The sequence below is a fragment of the Podarcis bocagei genome (genome assembly GCF_964188305.1).
Source record: "Podarcis bocagei genome assembly, chromosome: 6".
In the NCBI taxonomy this organism is placed as follows: Eukaryota; Metazoa; Chordata; class Lepidosauria; order Squamata; family Lacertidae; genus Podarcis; species Podarcis bocagei.
In genome coordinates this window covers 31,458,543-31,470,901 of record NC_138130.1, presented here as the reverse complement: position 1 = coordinate 31,470,901, position 12,359 = coordinate 31,458,543, and the positions used below count along the sequence as shown (strand labels likewise).

Here is a 12,359-nt window from a genome sequence, read left to right as displayed (position 1 = left end):
GTTCTGTTGGGTTGCACCAGGCATAGGCAAATTCTGGCCCTCCAGATGTTTGGGACTACAATTCCCATCATCCCTGACCACTGGTCCTGTTAGCTAGGGATGATGGGAATTGTAGTCCCAAACATCTGGAGGGCCGGAGTTTGCTTATGCCTGGGTTGCACAATGAATGACATGCTCCCTTGCCCCATTTCCACAGGTCTTAGGTTCTTCCTTCCTTCCTTCATCAGGCAGACAGCACACCCTTTCTACTGGGCGACCCCATTAATAAATAAGCTCCTTCCATTCATGACAAGAGTGGGGAACCTGTGGCATTTCAGATGTTATTGGACTACAGCTGTGAACCTCCCTGGCTGCTGGCCAATGCTGGTTGGGGTTGATGAAGGATGAATTCCAACAACATCTGGAGGGCACAGTTTCCCCATTATTGCTCTATGTCACAGCTTAAATTCTATTCCAATACATACTGCCTAGAATATGGGTGGCCAAGGTATGTACTCTGATGTTTTAAAATACAACTCCCATCAGTTGTAGAGCAGCCCCTGATGTTGACCCAGAAGCTGCAGCTTTGAAAAGCAGGGATGTGGCTGCTCACTGTGGCAAACGATCATCATTATGTTACATTGCTGCTGAAAGATTTACACTGGGTGCCAATTGCCTACTGGGCTAAGTTCAAAGTGCTGGTACTGGTGCACAATTCCCAATGCAGTTTGGGATCAGGAAACCTAAAAGACCCTATCACTCCTTATGTAACCCAACTGGTCACTGTGCTCTGCAAGAGAACACCAACTGCAGATACCATCTCACCAGGAGGGCTTGTTCTGCAGGACAAAGGAACTGGGCTTCTAGAGTGGTGTAACCTATTCTTCGGTTTTGTATCAGACAGCTACCTTCCCACCTACTGTATTGTCATTTTGATGCCTTCCTCTTTCAACAAGCCTTTTAAGGGAAACTTTTGTCCCCATCTGTCTCGGATTTGAAATTGTTTTTATATACAGAACTGTGTCAAGTGTTTTATATATGTTTTCATTGTTGATGTTTCCAGTGTTAAATGACTTTGCGATGTCTCATAGGAAGCAATTAACAAGTGGAAATAAATAAACAAAACAGCCCCAGGAAGCATGTCCATTGGTCAGTGATAATGGGAGTTGTAACCAACAGCATCTGGAAGACACTACATAGGCTATATACCTATGTCGTCATTAAAAATGGATATAAAATATAAACATGTGCAGTGTTGACTACTGATTATATATTTTTCAATGTGTTTTGAAGAGGGAGGAAAAATAAAATTAAAGGTGGGTCCCACTTCAAAATGTTTGAGAAGCACTAAGCTACAGGCCAGATTTTTATATGCTGCAATTTGACTTAAAACAAGTAGTTTCTCTCCGATAAACATACGAAAACTGCTCTAAAGATCACCATGTTTTCCAATGTGAAGCTCTGCCCCACTATTTCAAGATTTGCCAGATTAGTGATAAATTTAATTCTGTCTATAGATTAATGCCACATGAGGCGTGGGTGGGTTAAAAACCACAAGCATTGACTGATCCTTCTGTTCCATCTTAGAATATTTATGAACGTTAGCACCTTTCAGCAGTCAACTGCCACCGGCAGAATATTAACAAACTGCAGCTACTATAAGGAAAGTAAAAAATTGAATTTAGTGTGAATGCACACACACACTGCCTGAAGGGGAAGAGAACAGGTGTGCTGTTTTCGGAAAGGAAAAGATGCCAGGAGGTCAAGGACTGTGAGAACAGCTGGGGAAGCGAGGAACAGAGTCAGGGATCTTAGATGCGAAGAAATTGAAGAAAAGAGTACAATAAACTGGGCAGAGAGAGACTCGGGGATTGATGGGGGAAATGATTTAACACCCACAGAACATTTAAGGGAAAGAGATACAGAAGAGGGAGGGAGTTGAAGATTTCTCTGTGAATATATTTCACTGTTTACAGATGTTGCTACCATGGTTTTACATGAATGTTCACCTTCCTTATTACAGTACCCATGAACTCTTAAATGCACAAATAAGCAGCTGACTATAGACTTTTCTAATAGCCTCTAAATCTTCAATTAATGCAAATTAAATGATAATGTACCTTGCACTTCCCCTTGTGCCCAGTCTTCTGGTTCCTAAGTCTGGGAACACTAACCGAACAAGCTTAAAAGAAATGCACAGAAAAAGAACAGTTTTTTTGGGTTAGTCACACTGGTAAAATATTTGTGTGCTTCCTGTATCATCTCAGAACATTTTCAACCCATTTTCTAGTTATCACCAGGTGATGTACTCACCTGGTATTTACTGATCTGAACAGCTAGTAATTTCCCCACATTCTGTCAATCTATCTGGAATATTTTACATGTTTTACAGTGCATTCCTCAGTACACATCATCTACTCAGAAGTAAGCCACATTAAATCCTCCCAGGAATGTGTGTTTAGGACAGCAGCCTCATGCCATTTTTCACTCGACAGTTTATATCCAGAAATACGAAATGTTTACTCAAGTATACATTTTGCATGTCTCACAGCAGTTGTGAGTGGAACACATATTAAAACCACCATACTGAATCTCCCACTGGGTCTAATTTGAACCTAAGGCTGCCATTGTATGCAGATTTAATAGGGAGTTAATTCCCATTGAAATGAGCTGTACTGAGCAATAATGAATAGGAGTGTCCTGCACATGTCTCAACACAATATACAGTACCAAGTGATTACTGAACAGAAGGGAAGATTTGTTTGATAAGTATGTACAAATATAACATCACTGATTCTCTATAATAAATGAATAGTAAAGGTAAAGGTAAAGGGACCCCTGACCTTTAGGTCCAGTCATGACTGACTCTGGGGTTGCGGCGCTCATCTTGCTTTATTGGCCGAGGGAGCCGGCGTACAGCTTCCGGGTCATTTGGCCAGCATGAATAAGCCGTGCACGGAAACGCCGTTTACCTTCCTGCTGGAGCAGTACCTGTTTATCTACTTGCACTTTGACATGCTTTCGAACAGCTAGGTTGGCAGGAGCAGGGACTGAGCAACGGGAGCTCACCCCGTCGCAGGGATTCGAACCGCTGACCTTCTGATCGGCAAGTCCTAGGCTCTGTGGTTTAACCCACAGCACCACCCGCATCCCTTAAATGTATAGTAGTTCTACTAAAATCAGCTCCCAGAGGAGAAGAAACTGATACAGTTCCATCCGAAACCAATAACATTTTAAGGTAGCAGCAGCACACTGTGTATACCTTTCCAAATGTAGCTGGATTTACTTGAGTCTGGGCCTCCTGTCTGCAGTTCTCCACATACATTTCGTACAGCAGACAACGTGGCACACTGCATCCTTCACATACAAAGAAATTGTCTGCTATCCTTGGGGGGGGGGGGGAAAGAACCAAGAGGAAACAAATGTTATGCCTATTTATGTTCAGAAGATGTGGGTTGCCATGTTTACTTTGAAGGACAGAAGGTTTGCAGTAGGTAAAATAAAATTATAACTTGGAATTCCTGGGTTTACAAAGCGTTTTGTGAAACAAAATTGAATTCCATAAAATTGCTAATTGTTTGAATATGGTGTCTCCATATCTCAAGGTTGTTGGTTTCACTTTGGTTGCATTCTATTTTAATGCTTTTATATTTTATTATTTCATTTTATTTCAATCTGTTTTAATCATTTAATCATTTAACCTTCATTTTGCCTACAGAACTTCAGTTGTTACGTGGCATTAAAATGCAGTAAATACATATATTTATGCATACTAGATCGTCTGGTCAGCTATTGGGGGGAACAAAATGCTAGATTCGGAGCTAATCCAGAATGGCTCTCTCTTCTTATGCTTCTTACTCACTAATCTGCACACAATTCAGACTAACCATACCTGATACCAAAAACAGAAAAACCCTATTTAATAAATAAACGATTATATATATAGCCCACCTTTTCCCCATCATGGAACTTGTGGCATCTCCCATTCAGACACTGACCAGACCAAAACCTACTTTGGTTTAACAAGCTGGTTTCCTCAGACATCATACTTTTGTTCTCAGCTTACGCCCAATTCAAAGGTATTACACAATGCTATGCATGGGTGTCATTAAAAGCAGGTTGGAAAGATGCCCCTTGAAGGCTATCTTCAAATGTATAATAGGAGCCTGCACAACACAACACACTGTTGCTGTAGGTAGGTTTTATTTTATTTATCTTATATTTTGGAAATGTACATCCAGTTGTTGTTTTTCTTTAAATTTTTTTGGAGCCCCCAAAAAAGTGGGCCCTAAGCTGTAGCTTGTTTAGCTTATACGTAAATCAGACACTGGATGAGGAACAAACTTATTCACCAGTTTCCTCCTCCTGACACGTCATTTATCAGGTCGCTCGCTTTCTGCCCGCCCACCCCAGAGCCAAGCAGCTCGGCTTTCCCTTCAGCTGCTGCTACTCATTGCCCTCGCAGCTCGCGGGGCTAAAAAGCAGCAGGGCTGCTTATAAAGAGACACCTCCACCTCCAGGAAATGAGGTCGTGGTGGTGCTGAGGACACCTACCACTGAGTAATGGGTTGGTATATGTTACTACAGCCGCTGGGGAAATGCTCGGCCATCCCGCTGCGCGGAGGCGTCCCGAGCCGCCCCGTCGAGGGCTCCGCGCGCGCCGCTGGTTCCTCTGCTGTTTATTTTAGAAGCCGGGCTCTAGACGTCGCGCTCGTTCGCGCCCGCCTTTGGAAAGGCGCGCCGCTCGCTGATTGGACGGCAGCAGCGCTTTGCAACCTTCCATCGATCGCTGCGCCGGCTGATTGGGCCGCTCGAGCAAACCGCGCTGGTTGGGGGGGTGCGGGGGGGGGGAGGGCGGCCGCCGCTTCTCACGTCTGTTGCCGCAGCATTCACACGAAGCAGCAGCTGCGTTCGCTCCCACCCGCTGTGTGGCTCATAAATAAAGCAGCCGCCGTTTCTGGGCGGCGGTAGTAAATTCCACTGAGCTCAATGGGACTGATTTCTGAATGGGCTTGTATAAGGTTGGGCTGTGGGCCCTGTCCCTGGAGAAAATATTATTGAGAGTTGGACGGGGTTATTCTGTAATGATCCCCGGAATTGTAGCGCCAACAAGAGTTAAAATCTAATGGAGGCAGGAGTGCCAACTTGAATAAACTTGTTGGTTGATCATAGTTACTCAGAATTAAATCCCACTGGGTATAAATATCAGCCTGATCCCATGGTATACTCAGTGCTTTTTTTTCTAAAAAAAAATGTTTAGGGGTACTCTCATTTGGACTAAAGAAAACCACCATTTTATAGTTCAAATCGGGAAAAATAAATACAGCAAATGGACAAAAGTACAAAGATTCACAAAATGTTTAGGGGTATGTGTACCCCCAGAAAAAAGCACTGGGTATACTAATGCATCTAGCCTGCAATCCAATATTAGTACTTACCTGGGAGTGAACTGGGTTGAATTCCTTGGGGCTTACTTCTAAACGTATAGGTATAGGATTGGGTGGTTATGTGCGTAAGGCCAGGTCGCATCTCTCCTCAGCACACTTAACTTCAGAGGAAGGTGCATTTTGTTACTTCAGTTATGGAAATACACTATGGGAATTAAGGAATCATACTAGGGACGCGGGTGGCGTTGTAGGTTAAACCACAGAGCCTAGGACTCGCCGATCAGAAGGTTAGCAGTTCGAATCCCCGCGACGGGGTGAGCTCCCGTTGCTCGGTCCCTGCTCCTGCCAACCTAGCAGTTCGAAAGCACGTCAAAGTGCAAGTAGATAAAGAGGTACCGCTCCGGCGGGAAGGTAAACGGCATTTCCGTGCGCTGCTCTGGTTCGCCAGAAGCAGCTTAGTCATGCTGGCCACATGACCTGGAAGCTGTCTGCAGACAAACGGCGGCTCCCTCGGCTTATAGAGCGAGATGAGCGCTGCAACCCCAGAGTCGTCCGCGACTGGACCTAACGGTCAGGGGGACCTTTACCTTTATTAGGCTCTTCAGGGGGCTGGGCTACTGCTTTCAGGCAGGATCACCAATTGCCATTGTAATTTGCTTTCCACCTGGGGAGGCGTACAGTTCAATTGCGTTCCGAGTATATATGTTGGCGTTTTGGAGGAGAATTTTCTGAGCAGGGATTGAAGAATACAACATATGGCTATGTGCTGATTGCTGAAGTGCCATGGCAACCCACTGCTGTGCCATACATACATACATACCTAATAAAAGATAAAATAAAAGTTCTGGATTTTCTCTTACTTTTGCATAAATGCGATCTATATATAATTACAATGTCTACATGGGCATAGCCAAGGGGGGGGGGGCAGCTCCCCGCCAGTCAAGTAAAACAATAGAAATACTTAACTAACTGACCACTCACGCTGGTTCTACCCCCGTCCCAACAAAAGTCCTGCCTCACCAACAAAAATCCTGGCTACACCCATGAATGTCTATGTTAAATAGTGGGTTGACATAGCAGCCGGCACAGCGATTTCTTCAAGTAGCTCTTTATTAAGATAAGCTGGAATAGAACTGACTGCGAACAGCTCAGCCGGCCTGTATTTATAGGCAGCCGGCTGTCAACATTGTAACCACAACAGCTCAGAGTTCCCGCCTAAACTAACTGCCGCGGACCTGAGTGAAAACTATCTACAGACCTGAGTGAAAACTATATACAGTATCCCCCTGTTGGACCAGGGTGAAACTACACTACATAACACCCCTCCCCACCGAGATAAGGCGTTAGTTACAATCGTAATGGTTCCCTTATATACAGCACTACGCGTAATGGTTCAATTAGGCACAAAAGCATATCGGTTACATTTCCCATACTTAGACCAACAGTGATACCTGTCCAACAACGTCCTTTAAATGAGTTGGGCGCTTGGAAACTCTGCCAGACCGCCGGGGACTGGTAGCCAAGTCCGGAGGGCCACACAGTTCTCGCTGAGGCTGTGGTGCGACCCTAGGTGGCGTTGGAACCAACTCCCCTGGATCCGCTGCTGTGGGTGGAGCCTCTGCAAGTGGAGTGGTCTGAGTCTGTTCTGAGACGGCTTGGTTCGGCTCCACGCTGGCAGTTTGCGAGGGAGGTGTAGGTGGGGCCTCGCCATCTGTACGTGTCTCTTCTGGAGCCGCAAGCGCAGTTGGGGGCACCTCGGTAGTGTCTAAGTCGCCAACCCTGCGCCTAAGCTGGTCTATGTGCCGTCGCCACAAACGTCCGCCTTTGAGTGCCACCTGGTACGAGCGAGGTCCAGTGACTCCCACTACTGTGGCTGGCACCCAAGGAATGTCCCCCACATAGTTCCGGGCAAAGACCTGGTTTCCTGGGACAAATGACCGTGGTGCGTTGGCACAGCCTGGGGGTTCAGCCACGGCAAAGTCTGGGTGTAGCCGGTCGAGCGGTGACCTGAGGCGGCGGCCCATAAGCAGTTCAGCAGGACTCCTCCCTGTGACCGCATGAGGAGTGATGTGCTGCACGGCCTGCAACTCCGTTTTGTCCTTTGGGGTGGGGGCCTGCTGGATAGCGTGGATCTTGGATGTGGTTGGATGAAGGCCGGAGGCATCGATAAGATAGCCCAGGAACTCTACCTGTGGAATGGCAATCAGGCACTTCTCCCTCTTTACCTTGAGCCCGGCCTCCTGGAACCTGGTCAGCACGGCACGGAGGCGCTCGAACAGCTGCTGGTGTGATTCTGCAGACACCAAGACGTCATCAAAATATGGTACCACGCCCGGAAGCCCTTGCAGGAGACGCTCCATAAGGCTTTGGAAGATGCCAGGAGCCACACTCACCCCGAACTGCAACCGGCGGCAACGGAATGCCCCCCGGTGGGTGACGATCGTCTGGGCTTCAGCAGTGGCATCATCGACTGGCAGTTGTTGATAGGCTTGGGCAAGGTCCAGCTTAGCGAAGACCTTACCCTCACCCAGGGAATGCAGCAGGTGTTGGACAACAGGAACCGGATAAGCGTGCTGCTGAAGTGCCTTGTTGATTGTGCACTTGTAGTCAGCGCAGATTCTCACCGACCCATCTGGCTTGACAGGCGTGACGATGGGGGTTTCCCACTTTGCGTGGTCAACGGGCTCCAAAACTCCTTGGGCGATCAGTTTGTCCAGTTGTTCGTCCACCTTAGCCTTGAGAGCAAAGGGAACCCGGCGTGGCTTGAGCTTGATGGGGGCGACTTGTGGATCAAGGCTAAAGGAGATGGGCGTACCAGTATATTGTCCCAAGGTGCCGTCAAAAACCTCGGCAAAGTCTTTGACCAGACCCTCAGTCTCTGCGTTAGAGATGCAGTTGATGCCGGTGACTTCCAGGCCGAGGGCATCAAACCAGTCTAGCCCTAGGAGGCTTGGCCGCTGACCTTCGACCACCACCAACCGGAGCAGGCCCGAAAAATCCTTGAAGGCGATCCGGAACCGGCCAACGCCTACCACGGGAATGTCGTTTCCCTGGTAGTCTCTCAGGTGTACGCGGTGAGAGTCGAGTTGCCTTTTGGATACTCTGGGTACCAGTCTTTTGATGGTGCTCCATGACACGACGTACAGGGCAGACCCGGTGTCGATCTCTATGTCACATGGAGCTCCTTCAATGAGCACCGTGACGTTCAGCTTGCGTCGCGTAGACGAGTCGGTTTGGCCAATCGTGGTTCCAGACGGGCAGCGGCAGTTGGTGAGAGCGAAACAACTTTCCTTGGCGGACTGGAGTGAAGACTTGAACTTGCGAGTCGATGAAGGGGGGGTGTCAGACGGAGCCGATCGGCAGACCTTAGCGATGTGGCCCCTTCTGGAACACCTCCTACAGATGGCGTCTCTGAATCGACACTTGGCACGGGAATGGTCGCCTCCGCAGCCAGCACATTCCGGTTGGCCCTTGGACTTCTGTTGGAGCTTCCTGCGCTCCCGCTTTGTCTGGTGCACGTCATCGTCTTCACTGGAGGATGCCTCATCACTGCTGGCCTCTTCATGATGCACCGGAACTGGCCCCCTAGCAAGACGCGGGCTGCTGGACTTGCGGATCTCCTGGGCGGAGCGTTCAGCAGCTTCTGAGGCCACAGCCTCCTCAATGGCTTTCTGTAGCGTGAGGTCTGGCTTGGCTAGGAGACGCCGTTGCAGATGGATGTCCCGGACCCCGCAGACGATTCGATCCATCAGGGCATCGTCTAAGTCTCGGAACTCACAGTGCATTGCAGCCTGTCGCAGGGCGGTGGCGTAGTTGTTGATTGACTCCCCCTCTGCCTGGTTCCGGTGGTAGAACGCATGGCGGGCAGCAATCTTGGACGGCTTTGGTGCGTAGTGGTTGCGGAGCTTCTCTTGGATCGTGTCCCATGGTGTTGCCTGGACTGCTTCAGGCGCAACCAATGCTCGGGCCGTCTCAAACACCTCAGGCCCACAGAGGCTGAGGAATAGGCCCCGCTTCCGATCCACTGATACTGCTGTCAGCTCGTTGGCTTGGAGGTAGCAGTCGAACCGAGCGAGGTAGGAGTCCCATGACTCAGAGGCTGGCGCAAACGGCGGTAGAGGCACAAATGAAGCCATGATTCCGATGCCGGCGTGAAGGGCGATGGATGGAACACAGTGCTCTAGCCAGAACAGTCAGCTCTGAATTGGTTCTGCCCAGTGATTTCGCTCAGTGATTTCGCTCTGTGATTTCGCTCTGTGATTCAGCTCAGTTCAGAGGCTGGCCGCATCTGGCTGTGCTCTGATGTCCATCCAATCCCATCCTCGTCGCCAGTGTTAAATAGTGGGTTGACATAGCAGCCGGCACAGCGATTTCTTCAAGTAGCTCTTTATTAAGATAAGCTGGAATAGAACTGACTGCGAACAGCTCAGCCGGCCTGTATTTATAGGCAGCCGGCTGTCAACATTGTAACCACAACAGCTCAGAGTTCCCGCCTAAACTAACTGCCGCGGACCTGAGTGAAAACTATCTACAGACCTGAGTGAAAACTATATACAGTATCCCCCTGTTGGACCAGGGTGAAACTACACTACATAACAGTCTAGGTAACAGGACAGGTTTCATTCCTCTTCCAACTGTATCACTAATGGCAATCCACTTTCCATTTTTTTTCACCAGGGGGTGTTTCTGAAGTCTCCATGGCAAGGATAATGTGCAGGACCAGACAAGACATTTCAATGCCTGAAGCAGCAAATGGTGTGTCTCCTTTCACCCCGGTTAAGGTGCATGCTACCCAAATTATTTTGTCATCAGAAGCCGAAGACTCCCTCTCCTTAGCAGTTAAAACCACTATGAATAATAATTAAATTTGCTAACTGCTTCTCCTTTCAATATTGTCAAAATGGGCTTGCAAATGGTAGGGCCAGCTCCCGCAATGGAGTACTGTACACACACACAGAGCCATCATAATGAGAGGGTCTTTTGCTTATTGCAAAACAATGGATTGCTTGGGGGTGGAGGGGGTTTAGGAGCAAGCAATAAATCAGCTTGTAAAAAGGATTTCAAACAAAGGAAAATCCCTTGCTGTCAAATTATCAAAAGGAAAGCAGAAAGGAAGGCCACTTTGTCTCACGTGAAGATGAAGAGTTTAGATATTTAATTGAACTTTGCTCTGTGCAGAGGCTATAAGCCTTGCTCTCTGTGATGTATGTAGGCTTTGCCACTTCTTCCTTGGAGCCCCAACACAGGTAAAATGGGATAGTGATAGCAAAGTAGCAAAATGGTAGTAGGACAAGTGCAGTGGGAAGAAATTAAAGGGCACAGAGGAAAAGTAATCCCTTGCTAGCATATTGCATGCAATTGACAGGAAGCCTTTGCTAACTTGTTGTACTCCAGGTATTTTGGACTGTAACTCCCATCAGCCCCAGTCATTGCAGCAATGGTGACTGGAGCTAATGAGAGTTGTAGTCTCTAAGTAGGTGAAGGCTGACTTACCTGTTGCAGACCAAAGTTTATGGGAGGTTATTAGTTGAGCTGTTTCATTTAGCTTGCATATGTTACAATATGGATGCACCAAAATATACAGTGGTACCTCGGGTTAAGTACTTAATTTGTTCCAGAGGTCTGTTCTTAACCTGAAACTCTTCTTAACCTGAAGCACCACTTTAGCTAATGGGGCCTCCTGCTGCCGCTGCGCCACCGCCACGCAATTTCTGTTCTCATCCTGAAGCAAAGTTCTTAACCTGAGGTACTATTTCTCGGTTAGGGGGGGTCTGTAACCTGAAGCGTATGTAACACGAGGTACCACTGTACTACTTCTTAAATATATTAGTTTTGATACTGTTAAAAGTGGTGATTTTTAATGTGTTCCCCCTTCTCCCTGCCCCTGGAAATCATCCATGTACTTATAAATGTTTGCTGCTCTGTGGAAGTGTTATGTATCTAACAACAACAACAGGATTAATTTTTTTTATCATGCCAATATCTTAAGCTTCACAGAGGCATCGCTCTGTGGGAAGCATAATGTTTTTATACTACCTGGAGGCTGGTGCAAGCATATATTTCAGCGAGGGAATATGTTGTCAATATCTGGGTGTAGCAAAATGTACTGTTTGTGTTTTACATTTCTGTTGTGCTATTCTTTTTTTTGTAAACCACCCTGGGATCATGAATCAAGGATGGTATAAAAATACCTAAATAAAGAAACAAGTTCAGTTCCACAGAAAATAACTTTTGGTATTTACAATCCAGTTGTCGCAATTAATTCATCCAAGGAAACTTATCAAGTATCCACAGAGTCTGTTTTGATTCCAGTTAAGGCTCTCTTGATATGTTCAGTGAATACAGCACAGCAATATTGCAAGCATTGGTGTGGCACTGAGACAAGAGTGGTCTAAGCAGCAGAGGAAGACTTCCGTGTGTCTGACAAGAGTACTGAAGACCGATGGACTCTACAGAAGATATTGAATCTATTAAGCCCCTGCTTCAATACAAGTACGGATGCCTAGTCTCAAAGGTATGATTTGTGGGTAATGTCTATGAATAATGAAACTCTCAAGGGTTTTCTACATATGAATGGTGGTGCAATTAAAATTCCTGTCTTTTCTGAACATATTTGCTTCCCCGTTTGGAACTTGGCCTAGTTTTGACGTTTCTTTTTGTGGTAACATAAAGTGAAGGCACTTCCAGACTCTTACTAATTTGGGGTGGGGTTCACGTAAAATACCAGCAAATGCAGGTTACACAATTACAGCTGATTCATTGGGAAGTTTTGCACAACAACCCTGCTCCCCCAAAGGATGGATTTGTTGCAATAAGTAAAGTCATAGGAAAATGTGATAGGAAAGCGTGAGATAACATTTTCTTTGACATAGTGCTATCTAATCTCTCTGAAAACAATAGGAATGAACGTTCAATGAATATGTCATCTGGAAGCACCCTGATAAAACGTTAATGTGGGTACAACACGTTCATTATAGCAAAATATAATACATT

General features: G+C 46.8%; 2 protein-coding genes across 3 annotated transcripts in view; one reads left to right on the top strand and one right to left on the bottom strand.

Moving 5' to 3' along the window:
- The window catches only part of RFX8 (regulatory factor X8), a 30,745-nt gene extending 26,061 nt beyond the window's left edge, over window positions 1-4,684 (bottom strand). For both annotated transcript variants that reach the window (XM_081198407.1, XM_081198408.1), the window contains exons 1-3: window positions 4,534-4,684; window positions 3,242-3,365; window positions 2,100-2,161 (exon numbers count right to left, since the gene is read on the bottom strand). In XM_081198407.1, the coding sequence (XP_081054533.1) occupies window positions 2,100-2,161; window positions 3,242-3,365; window positions 4,534-4,589 (242 nt within the window). In that variant the 5' untranslated portion in view covers window positions 4,590-4,684. The remainder of the gene's footprint in view (window positions 1-2,099; window positions 2,162-3,241; window positions 3,366-4,533) is intronic.
- Window positions 4,685-11,653: 6,969 nt separating this feature from the next.
- Window positions 11,654-12,359, top strand: part of LOC308588539 (acetylserotonin O-methyltransferase-like) — a 46,968-nt gene continuing 46,262 nt past the window's right edge. The window contains exon 1 of the mRNA XM_081196950.1: window positions 11,654-11,880. Within this exon, the coding sequence (XP_081053076.1) occupies window positions 11,809-11,880 (72 nt within the window). The 5' untranslated portion in view covers window positions 11,654-11,808. The remainder of the gene's footprint in view (window positions 11,881-12,359) is intronic.